Source organism: Solanum verrucosum, unplaced genomic scaffold (assembly GCF_900185275.1).
Source record: "Solanum verrucosum unplaced genomic scaffold, falcon-dt-bn FXZP01000009.1, whole genome shotgun sequence".
Lineage (NCBI taxonomy): Eukaryota > Viridiplantae > Streptophyta > Magnoliopsida > Solanales > Solanaceae > Solanum > Solanum verrucosum.
In genome coordinates, this window is record NW_026020231.1 from 1,523,795 (window position 1) to 1,536,939 (window position 13,145).

The 13,145-nt window shown below is 35.2% G+C and overlaps 1 protein-coding gene across 1 annotated transcript; it reads left to right on the forward strand.

The window, feature by feature from the left end:
* The first annotated feature begins 2,123 nt into the window (after positions 1–2,123).
* On the forward strand, positions 2,124–13,004 carry LOC125832062 (uncharacterized). The gene is made up of 8 exons (XM_049511194.1): positions 2,124–2,453; positions 2,858–4,066; positions 6,641–8,326; positions 8,551–9,636; positions 10,052–10,156; positions 10,247–10,336; positions 12,042–12,152; positions 12,225–13,004. Exons 1-8 carry the CDS (start codon positions 2,394–2,396, stop codon positions 12,759–12,761), a joined length of 4,884 nt encoding a protein of 1,627 aa, XP_049367151.1. The 5' UTR covers positions 2,124–2,393; the 3' UTR covers positions 12,762–13,004.
* Positions 13,005–13,145: the final 141 nt, after the last annotated feature.

Consider the following 13,145-nt stretch of genomic DNA (forward strand, 5'->3'; position numbering starts at 1 on the left):
ATTTTTTTATTTTTAATAGATTATCGGTTAAAGTAACACATATTTAAATCATTAAAAAATACATTAATGAAGATATTATATAGAAAATGGAGAAAGAACAATAACAACAACAAACAGTACAATAAACAAAACAAAGATATATAACAAACAAGTAAAAAAAACTCATCAAAAAAGTGAAAAATAATAAGAGAGTATTATTATTATTAACAATACAAATAAGGAGAACTCAATAATATCAATAGATTACCTACTAGTTATTTATCTTAATTCTCGATTATCATATTCTTCTATCTAAAATCATGACTTACTTACATATATTCTTCGTTCTACTTTTGCCTTCTCTTAAGATTAAAAGACTCGATTAAAGAAAAATCAAGCAGAATATACATATTACATATGAGAAAATAGAAAAATATACCTAGCAGAATATAGTTGTTGATCACTGATGAGGCAGCAGATAGTGAAAAATCATATAAAAAAGTGAATAAATAGAGATTTTTAAAGGTGTTTGAACCGTATAAAATTAAAGCTCAATGAGTGTAATTATAGTAGGAAGATTTCAAGCATTAATTGAATACTTTTATTATAATTGATTTTGGTCACAAAAAAAGTATATGCTACTTTTTATCTGTAATAACCACCGACATGGCTAATTTTAGTTATTATTATTTATTAGAATTAAATTAAAATCAAGATCTCACATGAAATCTTTAAAAAAATAAAAAGATCTTACATGAAATATTCAATTGGGCCTAAGGTTTTATCTCTAAAAATAAAATTCCAATTGAATTAAAGCATAGTTTTTACACCTATTTATAAAGGCCAGGTAAATCTTAAACTTTATGAATTTGAAATTTTAATTCTTAATTAGAAATTAGAATATGTTCTAAATTTATACTCTGTCTATTCCATATTAAGTGAATTATATATTGAGACTTTTTCATATTTCAAAATAAGTAAATTATTTAAGGTTCAAATGTTTTTCTCCATAATTATACATCACTTTATAAGGTTATTGACTACTTACATTTTCTCGAGACTAATTTAAAAAATAATTTAAAAAGATGATAGTGAAAAATAGACTTAAATTTATGTTTTGAATATATTTTCTTTTGAAAAAATGTAATATTTTAATAATTTACTAACTATAAAAATTTTAAAAGTTATTTCTAAATATTTAATAAAAATTATTAAATTTAACCGAACTTATTACGTTAGTACATAAATACACGTTTTCTTTTTTAGTACACCAAACTTACCACCTCCCCCAGAAGTTTGTAACTCAGCAAGGTCCCACTTAGGAACTAGAGGGGGTACAAATGTAATTTCCTTCGATTTTTTTTTTTAAAATCTCCGACAAGTTTAATTAGTTTGAAGTTTCAATAATTAATATTCTCTCTATTGCAATTTAAGTAATTCCATTTATTTTTTCTTTATTTGATTTATTTTATATTTAGCTCTAAATATGTATTATTTTATCTAAATTCTCTATCAATCAAATAGTATTATATAAATTGACACGTAGAAAACATGTAATATGAAAGATTTGGTTAAAGAAAAGATAGAACATCGACAATTTCTAAATTTACATGTGAATTTTATTTAAACACTTAAACTATGATTTATTTAAGTTGAATATATGATAAAGTGTTTTTATGAGATATTTTTAACTTGAAATTTTGATAAGTTTTCTGCATAAACTCTCACAACTCATTTTGTAGATACGTTAACTACTAAAATATATTCTGCTATACATATTAGCCACAAATAAATCATAAAAATCTTTATTTGTTTCAATTCATACTCATGTGTATAATTACATGAGGAAATACATTTTATGCTATTAACTATTTTAACGTAATGTATGCTTGATAACACGTGTCAAATGAATTTCCAAAATATTTATCGAAAATATCTAATAAAAATCCACGTATTTAAATGCTCAACCATAACAAATATGACACTTACTTTCGGTTAAAACTTGACCAAACAGACTATTAGTTACTCGTTTTAAGTAGTTTTCTGTGTACTTGAAAAAAAGAAGAAGAGAGGACATAAATGTCAAAATGGACAAAATTAGAGGATATATTAGTGAAAAAAGAAGTCCCGAAAACACCATCTTCTTCCTCACAGAACAATGCTTCCAAATAAAAAATTGGTTTCACACATTCTCTTATGCAGTTAGGTTCTTTAATGGAGGTCCTCACTACTCACCCTAAAAAAACCCTAGAAATTCAAAAAATGAAAAAGGAAGAAAAGTAGCCCTTAAAAGTTTAGCTCTTTGGAGTTTTCCACGAAACTTCTTTGGAAAATTCTTTCTCCCTGACTGTTTATTTATATCAAAATCAAATTTTCAGCCGATATTTATTAAAGGAGGTAATTTTGAGGTTCGGATGGAGAGAAATGAAGGAGGGGATAATCAAGAAGGTTCTGGATGGATGCAAGTGAAAAAGGTGTGAACTTTTTGTTAAATTGAATCATTTTAGTTTTTATCTTTAAGCTGAAAGATGATTAAGAAAAATGGGGTTTACTAATTATAACAGAAATCATCAAGAACCATGTTTAAGTTGTGTTATGGGCCTAAATCAAGAAAGTACAGCCTGATAATCTGGTGTTTTAGGTATTATTTTGGATTAAAATCTTGAATTCATGTAGATGGATTAGTTATATCTTAGTTATCTGATAAAGATTTAATCATTTTCAGTATGTTTCTGAAATTGGATTAGTGGGTTGCCTTAGAATTGGGGATAATATTATTGGACCATTTAGTAAAGAAAATGGTGAATTAGCCTGGATTGTTTCATATTCTTGGATCCTTTAGTCAATTTGTTAATCAATGTGTGAACTTGTTGTGCAGAAGCACAACAGAAACAGTTCAAAGTTTTCGCTGCATGGTTGGGTTGGAGGATCATCTCAAGGAACTGCTTCTGGCCATCCAGAGAGTCAGCCTTCATTGGCTGTAAAAAATGAGGATCTTAAATCGTCTGTTCGGCATTCAAAAGGAAGTCGCCCTGGTATTATACGTGATGGCGTAATGTCAGTTCTGAAGGAAGATGCAGTGATTGTGCACGATAAATGTGTAGTTGGTCATTGTAGTACTTCTGTTAGTTTAGGTTTTTCAACAGATTCGAATCAAGGAATCAGTAGGGAAAATTCTCAAAGAATTAACCATGAGGTCCTACCAAAAATCAAGTGGGGTGACTTGGATGATAGAGGTCTACCCTCTCCTTTTGGAAGTACTGCCCAAGCAGAAATTAAGTTTGGTGACATTCAAAATCATGATCTTCTTAGTACAAGAACTGATCAAACAAATGATTCTTTTGCACACACTTCTATAACTGATCTAGAGAAAAATAGATTGGTTGCAACCACTGAGGATGAAAACCATCAAATTCTCGACTCTCATCCTTTGTCTCCAAATATGAAGGAACTATCTTCAGAAGATGCTAATGCTACTTCTGCTTATACCCAGCTTGAAAAAGGTGACACTTGCGAGAAGGTTAAATGTGCTGCCAGAGAAGGGCCTAGTGGCGTAGGTATGCGCACTGTCGAATCTGAAGAAGCTTGCATGGAAATCCCTGAAGTGCCTAGTCTTGATCAGAATATAAAAACAGTGATGGTTTCCCAGAATCCTAAGTCACTATCACCTACTAAAGGAGGATCAGGAAACATTGGGCAGTCCTTTCTGGCATCTTCTAATGAAGAGTTTAGGAACAAACGAGTTAATTCAATCATTGAGGATTTATCTAAAACTAATTCGAGCAGTATTGATGCTGAAGACAGTGGTGAAAGTAAAGAAAGGTTCAGGCAACGCCTATGGTGCTTTCTCTTTGAGAATCTTAATCGGGCAGTAGATGAACTCTACCTACTCTGTGAACTGGAATGTGACCTGGAGCAAACAAAAGAGTCCATTCTTGTTCTTGAAGAAGCCACATCTGATTTTAAAGAATTGAGCTCAAGAGTGGAGGAATTTGAGAGACTGAAAAAATCCAGTTCTCAAGCGACTGATGGAACATCTTTTACCATGAAGTCTAACCATCGCAGACCACATGCTCTGTCATGGGAGGTCAGTACTCTATCTTGTCTCATCTTTCAATGTTTTGTATTGATACCCTAAAACATTATCACATAAATAAATCAATATCTGCCATTTGCAAGTTGAAAAACTGCAATATGAACATATGCAAGCATATCTAAAATATCTGCTGACCAGTCATTATTATTCTAACTCTCCTGGCATAAGGTATATATCAATTGATGCTAACTTTACCTTGTTTGGGGTACTGCAGCACACACAGTTTGGGCCTGGGAAGTCCTTCAACTCTTTAAATGGAAGAATTATCCCGTCTTTCAAATACTTCTGATATTTCCTTATAATTCAATATTACTTATTATATAATATTGGATGTACAATAATGAAAGGGCCACCCTCTTCGGGACCTTATTAGAGGAAAAATGATTTTGTTCACACATTTCCTTTATTTGTTGTGGGGAAGTGAGATTCTTTTTGCATGATTGTTGTTCTTGCTGAAGCAGTATCTGGAGTTCCCTGGCTAGTAATAACCAACTTTTATTTACCTTGAGGGACAACATGAAATTACAGATGGAGTATTGCCAACTTAAAGTACGGCTAGATAACTTTGGAGTTTCTCACACAGTGGACAAGATTCTCTTCCCCCCCTTAAACCTGAGATACAAAATTTTACTCAAAAGAAATTAGGTAGAAACCAGCCAGAAATTTCACGAAGGGTGTCCAAGAATCGCATAGGTTAAAAAAATAATTTGACGATGGGTGCACTAAAATTTTGAAATCAAACTACGTAACATTAACAACTAATTTTTTTAATTAAAAATATACTAAAAATTTTAAAATCAAATTCCATAAAATTTAGCTTGAATGTTCATGTTTATTTTATAGGAAGTGAATGAACACAAAAAAAAAAAAAAGAGAAAGAGAAAATTCAGTTCATAATGAAATCACTTTTATACTTCATGATTTCACTAACCTTTGGTGACTTAACAACAAGATATGAAAAATAAAGAGTAAAATCAAACGAGTTTTTCTAAAAAGAAATTCTATATAGAGCCTTTTTACACTTTTAGTGGCTTTATGGAAAAAAAAATTAGAACTTGCTTATTAACTTTAAATTAAATAATTACTTTTAAATTTTATTTAATATTTTAGTGAAAAGAAAAAAATGATTAAAATTTAATGACTACTATGCTTTTATTTTTTTTGTTATATTTTTAAGTTGTAGGTCTCTAATTTAAGATTATTTTACTAGATAATATGAGTTTTGAATTATTGAAAAAATAACATATTTATTAACTATGATTAGGTCTCTAATTTAAGATTTTTAATAGATAATATTAGTTTTGAATTATTAAAAACATAACTGATTTATTAACTATAATTTAGAAATTAATTATGAGCTTTTTGAAAATGTAAAATCAAATATACAGCAACTGGGATTCGAACGCGTACGTGCATGCATGATGGACCTTCGCGCGTCAGCTTTAGCTGGGCTAAAGATACCGTTGGGCTAAGAAACTTTAGTGTGGTGTCCAATTGGACACCCTGAGCATAGTGTACCTCCGCCCCTGGTAGAAACACTCTAGTGAAATACCATACGTCCTCAAAAAAAGAAAGTAGATGGAAACACTCTAATGAAGTACCATACGTCATCAAAAAAAAGAAATTAGCTAGAAACATGAGCACAGTGATGAATGCCAAATTGCCAATATTAGGAACTCAACTCTCAGTACTAATAGAAAGCTGTTAGATTATAATGTACTGCAAAGAGTTAGTTTAAGAGGACTAACAGAGAACTTGAAGAAAAAAATAAATGTTGAATTCATTATAATGAATACACACTAGTTTTGATATCTGGGAAAGAAGATAACTGAGAAGTGCATCAAGGAAGATGCACTGCCTGAATGTGGAGGAATTTCTAGCTTTTTTAAGAAGGCTGAAATCAGCTAAAAGAAAAGAACATGTAATTTTGGCATAGACGTTAACCATCTATTTAGCATATAAAATTGAAAATGTGCTTCGCCTCTATCCTGAAGTTCTGTTCTGCTTATCAGTAATTGGTGAAGCAGAACGCAGACTAAACTTGACCTGCTTGGGATTGTGTGTGGTGCTTTCATGTTGGGAAACTACAGGAACACCTGCTGATGGGAGTGCAAGTGTTTCTGGATGTTTACAGTTTGCTGCTTCTCTTCTGTAGTGTTGCGTACGAAATGCCTTTTACGTCATTAATAATCAGTACAAAGCTCTGTGGGAAAAGGACACATAGGGAAATATGAGGTACTTTGGGAAATGAAAGCTATTGAATGAAAAGCTAAAACGGGAAACTTACACCAGCCCAAGAATTTCTCATTCTAAATGAAGTGAGAAAGCCCTTGTGACCATTTCTCGAATTTCCTTTATTCTAAATAAACAACCTTTTCCAATCTTTTTCTTTTGTTTGTGGTAAGGCTTTCAAAGCAATAGGGTAAGTAGCTTCATCTGTGGGCCTGGATAATTGCAGCATCTTTTAGGAGTATCAATGCATATCATACACACAGAGACACGTGGATACATTGATTATCTACTCCTTTTTTAATTTAACAAAATCTGTCTTTCTTCTGAATGCAGGTCCGCCGGATGACAACTTCACCGCATAGGGCAGAAATACTGGCTTCATCTCTGGAGGCTTTTCGAAAAATTCAACATGAAAGAGCTAGTATGTCAGCTACAGGTGTGGAGAAAATGGAACCTAATTGTTATGATCATCATTGTGGAAGTACTAGTGTTTTGGAGACTTTTAATGAGAAAGGTGACAAAAAAAGCTGTTCAAATGAATCATTAGAGAAGAGTAGGAAGCAGAGTAATGCGTTAAATCCTTCTCATGGAAATTTGAGTAGAGAGAAGAGGCATGTTGACTCGGGCAAGTCTGCTTCTCATGCATCTAGATTACCTCCTAAGGAGGGGGTTTCCACATCTGTCAATGGAAAGAACAGGAGAGACAATGAGAAAAATCTAAAGCCTATAGATCATTTGAAAAGACATTATGAAAGAGACAAAGAAAAGCAAAATGGAAGCTCCTGGAGATCAATGGATGCTTGGAAGGAGAAGAGAAACTGGGAAGATGTACTCTCCACACCACACCGAGTTTCATCTCGCTTTTCGTATTCACCTGGCTTGAGTAGAAGAAGTGCAGAGCGTGCACGCACTTTGCACGACAAACTCATGTCTCCTGAGAAAAAGAAGAAGTCAGCTATTGACTTAAAAAAAGAAGCGGAAGAAAAACATGCACGTGCAATGAGAATTAGAACTGAACTTGAGAATGAGAGAGTTCAAAAACTTCAGAGAACATCTGAGAAGCTGAACCGTGTAAGTGAATGGCAAACTGTGCGTAGCATGAAATTGCGAGAGGTGATGTATGCTAGGCACCAACGTAGTGAATCCCGCCATGAAGCTCACCTAGCTGAAGTAGTAAGAAGGGCAGGTGATGAAAGCATAAAAGTAAATGAAGTTCGATTCATTACTTCACTCAACGAAGAGAACAAAAAGCTCATCTTGCGTCAGAAACTCCATGATTCTGAGTTGAGGAGGGCTGAGAAACTTCAAGTGCTGAAAACTAAACAGAAAGAAGATATGGCAAGGGAAGAAGCTGTCTTGGAACGCAAGAAACTAATTGAAGCAGAAAAGTTGCAGCGCCTTGCAGAGACACAGAGGAAAAAGGAAGAGGCACAAGTAAGAAGGGAAGAGGAGCGTAAAGCATCAAGTGCCGCACGTGAAGCGAAGACGATGGAACAGATGCGGAGAAAGGAGGTTCGAGCCAAAGCTCAACAGGAGGAAGCTGAACTCCTGGCCCAGAAGTTAGCTGAAAGACTCAGAGAAAGTGAACAGCGTCGTAAAATTTATCTGGAGCAAATACGGGAAAGAGCTTCAATGGATTTCAGAGATCAGTCTTCACCATTATTTCGTCGTTCTGTGGCTAAGGAGGTTCAAGGTAGATCTACGCCGATCAGTAACTGTGAGGATTATAACGAAAACAATGGCTTTGCTCCTGAAGGCTCTATGCTTGCTCCTGGACACATCACTAGTCAGCAATCGTTAAAACGGAGGATCAAAAAAATCCGCCAACGACTTATGGCATTGAAATATGATTGTCCTGAACCTTCAACCAGTACAGAAAATGCAGGTTTTGTATATCGAACTGCAGTGGCAATTGCAAGGGTGAAAATTGCAAAGTGGCTTCAAGAACTTCAAAGACTTCGCCAAGCAAGAAAAGAAGGGGCTGCGAGCTTTGGACTAATAACTGCCGAAATCATTAAGGTGATATACTACACTTTATGAAGTTTGTTTCACTTGCATTCCTGTTCACAATGACAAATATAGTAGCATTAAGATATAGAGTTACTTTATCCCGTTGTGAAGAACTGCAATGTACACACCATTTTGACTAGAATAAGTTCTTGAAACTATTGTGGATTTAATAGTTCAATTTTGTTTCATGAATTATTTGTTACTAATTGCTTCTGGCGTTGTGTTGTAACTAGTTTTTGGAGGGAAGGGATGCTGAGCTGCAGGCTTCTCGTCAAGCTGGTCTGGTTGATTTTATTGCTTCTGCACTTCCTGCATCTCACACATCAAAACCAGAAAGCTGCCAGGTTACAGTCTTCCTTTTAAGGCTTCTGAAAGTTGTACTTTCAGCAGCTGCAAACAAGTCTTATTTTCTTGCGCAAAATCTACTACCCCCCATCATCCCCATGTTGGCGGCAGCTCTTGAAACCTACATCAAAATTGCAGCCTCATCAAATGGCTCTGCTTCTGCCAACCTGGTCACATGTAAGGCATCAACTGAAAGGTTGGAGCTAATGGCTGAAGTTCTGGATGGTTTCCTTTGGACAGCAGCAGCAATTATTGGTCATACAAGTACGGATGAACGTTCCCTTCAACTGCAAGATGGTTTAATCGAGCTTGTAATTGCATACCAAGTTATTCACCGGTTACGGGATCTTTTTGCACTTTATGATAGACCACCTGTAGAAGGTTCTCCTTTCCCTTCATCAATTCTTCTTGGTGTAAATCTGTTGGCAGTTCTTACATTCAGATTCAGAAATACGTCTTCATTAACATGTAAAAACTTTCCTGGTGCATCAACTCATAGAAATGAAAAGAATGACATTGAACTTGCTGAAGCTGCAGACTTGAAGTCTTCTTCTCCTTTGTGCAATTCCCAAAATGATGGTAAATTGGTATTTCCTGGAGTAAATGGAGGTGTAGCCTTGGGTTTGTCGGATGTGCCGGAGGATAGACCCCTGGATGAATTTCCTACAATAAAAGAACATCAGGGTGCAGTTGTAAATGCTCTGAGCTCTGACAAAGTTGACTCGGTTGCTGCTAGCATAGAAACTGCAGATGTACTGCAGGAATCTATTAGCAACGTGACGTACAAAAACCTTCAGACAGACGAGAAGAAATCTCGAGATAATAGTGAAGGTCATATCGGTGGAAATGAATCAGTGACGAAGCCGGCAGTGAAGTTTCTTCTTTCAGCTGTATCTGAGACTGGCTTAGTTTGTCTTCCATCAATGTTGACAGCTGTATTATTACAGGCTAATAATAGATGTTCTGAACAGCAGGTAAAACTTTGTGGATACCATTAAATTTGTTTGTAAAATCTAGCTTTTAGGTTTTCTGCAGGATTTAGATTTTGTGCAATTTCAAAAGTTCATGAATCTTACTGGGCCTTGTCTATCTATATTTAGGATGTCGTGAACGTCATATTTGTTTGCTACTTTTGTTCTTGTTTATCAATTCTCTATCGTAAGCATGTTACATCGAGTCACTCTAATACCAGGAAGTAATTGTTTGAAACTCCTCATATGTTAACAATAAAGTTGGTTGCTTCTAACAACTTACTTCATAAAATAAAAATAAAAAATCGGTTGCTTCTAGCTTTATTAAAAGTAAGCTGAAACCTAAGCTTGAGTTTACTTGTGATCATAGTCTGCTTAGCTCTGTGTCTACTGCATATCTGATTGTATTTCTTTGCAGGCCTCCTATGTCCTTCCATCCAATTTTGAAGATGTGGCAACTGGTGTATTGAAGGTGTTGAACAATTTAGCATTAATTGACATATCTTTTATCCAGAAGATGCTAGTAAGTTGATTTGCCACTATCTGTATCAACTTTCTCTCTAAAAGTCTTAGATGCTAAAAAGAACTCTTTATTCTCTTTGCTGGACCACAGGCCCGACCAGATCTGAAAATGGAATTTTTTCACTTGATGAGTTTTCTTCTCTCTTATAGCACAAGCAAATGGGGCACAGCAACTGACCAGGTGACTTTCTGGTGCTTTTGGTTTCACGTTTGGCGTTCAGATTGAACGTCTCAGATTATTCAATGAACATAAGAGAAGTGTTGTAAGTGTTTATGCTAGTCTTGGAAAGCCACTGTCTTTTGGTTGGAGGGAAGAAAGTACAATCAAAAGATCCTCACAAATTTCCATATTTTAAGCTGAAAAATTGTCCTTTTTTTTGTTTTTGATAACGGTGGTGTCCGGACCAGCTCGTGCGTACCTCGACTAATTCCACGGAATACCTGCCACCTCCCTCCGACAATAGGTATCAGGTAACTCTGTCCACCAAGGCTAGAAGAGATGAAAGAAATCACCTAGTGTTTTGTCTTTGATGAGATATGAACCTAAGACCTCATGGTGCTCAACCCACTTCAATAACCACTAGGCAACACCAGTGGCGGACCCAGGATTTTCGTTCAGGGGGTTCGAAAAATAAAAGTATAAACGTGTAATCCTTTAGAAATGGGAACCTTGAATTCTTTTGGGTTTAAAACCACACTTTTAGCACGTTTTTTTTTTTAAAAAAAAAACTTGGAAAACAGAACTGAAAATTAAAAAAAAATAAAACTGAAACTAAAAAATAAAAAAATAAAACGCTATCACAGGGATTCAAACTGGTGACGTGAAGCTTAATTTCAGAGGGACTTGCCACTGCGCCATCAGTTTCTCCTTGTTATTGAGGGGATTCAAAATATATATATCTACAAAAATACAGAAAATTTACCTTATATATACTGTGTAATTTTTTGCCGAGGGGGTTCGGGTGAACCCCCTGGAACCCAAGTGGGTCCGCCCCTGGGCAACACCCTTGGGTGCAAAAAAATTTAAATTTTTTTGTCCGTTTTCATTTAGAAAGAGATCCTAAACTCACACTTTCTTATTGTTTAAGCTGATGCACTATAGGAAAAGTTGTCAATATGTTGTTCCATGGTTGTCGTGCATTTCTCAGGAACATCAACATTTTTTATATATATTATATTTCTCTGGTACAAAGTAAAGTTAAATATAAGAAAATCTTGGTGTTCCTAAAAACATATTGTGACCGATGAGTAAAGACAAGACAAGGTTTGAAAGCTTTTACTCTGTGAAGGCCTGAATTGATCAGCACTATTAACTAACTTCTCGGTTATATCATCAAATATGTTTTCTAAAAGTTGTGATGGGTTGAATTGAATAGACCTTATTTTGTTTGGAACCTTTTGTAACTTGTCTGGTGTGACTGAAGTCCGAATGATAAGAACAGCATGTCTGCAATCAAACAGCCCTCTGAAGTCTGAACTTCTCTGATTAAGATAGATCTTGAAATCCTATGGACAATAGCTTGGAAAGATATTTACACTCGCATAAAATATAAAAGATCTTAGGCATACAAGGTCTACAGCAAAAGTGGATCTTGGTTATTGGCTGTCTCACTTCATAGCACTGGCCCTAATTACCACCAGGCCCTCATTCAAATGAGTTATTAAGTCCCTTCTGATGTTTAGGTATTTCAGTTTTGTTTGACTTTTCATTTTTTGGATTCCAGGAATAGAATGAGAATTCTCCTCTGAAACAAGCATCTTATTAGAGAGTAATTGGATTTTTGTATAATTGTTGGGCTTCATGCTTTCACATGGTTTATTTCCTCTTGACAAAGTACAGGTCTAATTTATTTAGTCTTTTTTCATTTGGGTGTTTTGTGTTTCAGATTGGTTTGTTGCTGCTAGAATCATTGCCGCTTCTTGGTTATTTTTCATTGTTCCATCCTGAAAACCAAGCTGTTCTTCGATGGGGAAAGAGCCCTACTATTCTTCACAAGGTGCATATATCTTTCTTTCTACTTAGACTTTGCCTGAAAAATAGAAATTTAACTGTGGATTGTGCAAAACAGGTATGCGACCTTCCTTTTATGTTCTTTAGTGATCCAGAGTTAATGCCAGTCTTGGCGGGTACCATGGTTGCTGCCTGCTTTGGATGTGAACAGAACAAGGATGTCATTCAGCAAGAACTAAGCACCGATATGCTCCTTGCTTTGCTGAAAGCTTGTAGAAGTAGTCTTCCCTCTGCTAATTCTTTTACCATACCTAATAATCCATCATTAGATGAGGCTGGCGCATCTGCTCAGCTGGGTCCTGAATCTAAAAATCTTCAAGTTGATGTCCCACTAAAGTCAAACCGCAATAGTCGCAATGCTCGGGTCCTTCCCCAAAGATGTAGTCCATTGCTGACTACTAGAACTGCCAGGATCCGAAGCTTAAGAGAGAACAAAGTGGTAAAGCCTTGTGAAGGCAAGAGTCTGAAAAGCAATTCACCTGTGCCAGAGAGCACAACCGCATGGATGTTACACTCTAGACTATCTACTGACGTACTTGATAAAGCAGAGCAGTTTTTTGCTGCAGTCACCTGCAATGAGAATGGAGAATTATGAATTTACTTACTGTATAGCTTTAAGTTGTATCCATTTTTTTGAGTGCTTAATGTCAAATAAGCATGGTATATGACACTGTAATCTTCTTTACAGTTAGATACTGCTGGTTATTCGTTAGGAACTGCTAAATTTAAAGATGTAGGTTCCTTTAAACGCTAATAAGACAACTGCAGCAGCTGTTACTTGATTTTAGTGACATCTTACTGCACTGCTAAATTCTAAAGCCACTCTCTTTTTTCCTAAGAAAGCTTTATTTACCACCTGAACTTTCTGTCTATTATCTTAACAAAGGAGTTGTGTAAATAATGGCAAGTGAAGCATCTCTGATCATCATCTGCCAGCTGAAGGAGTTTGTTGGAGGCTTGAGGATGGTGCAATTCATTA

Coding starts and splice junctions, on each gene's coding strand:
- LOC125832062 (XM_049511194.1), top strand. CDS start 2,394: ATGGAGAGAAATGAAGGAGGGGATAATCAAGAAGGTTCTGGATGGATG. Junction 2,454..2,857: donor GATGGATGCAAGTGAAAAAG/GTGTGAACTTTT, acceptor CTTGTTGTGCAG/AAGCACAACAGAAACAGTTC. Junction 4,067..6,640: donor CACATGCTCTGTCATGGGAG/GTCAGTACTCTA, acceptor TTCTGAATGCAG/GTCCGCCGGATGACAACTTC.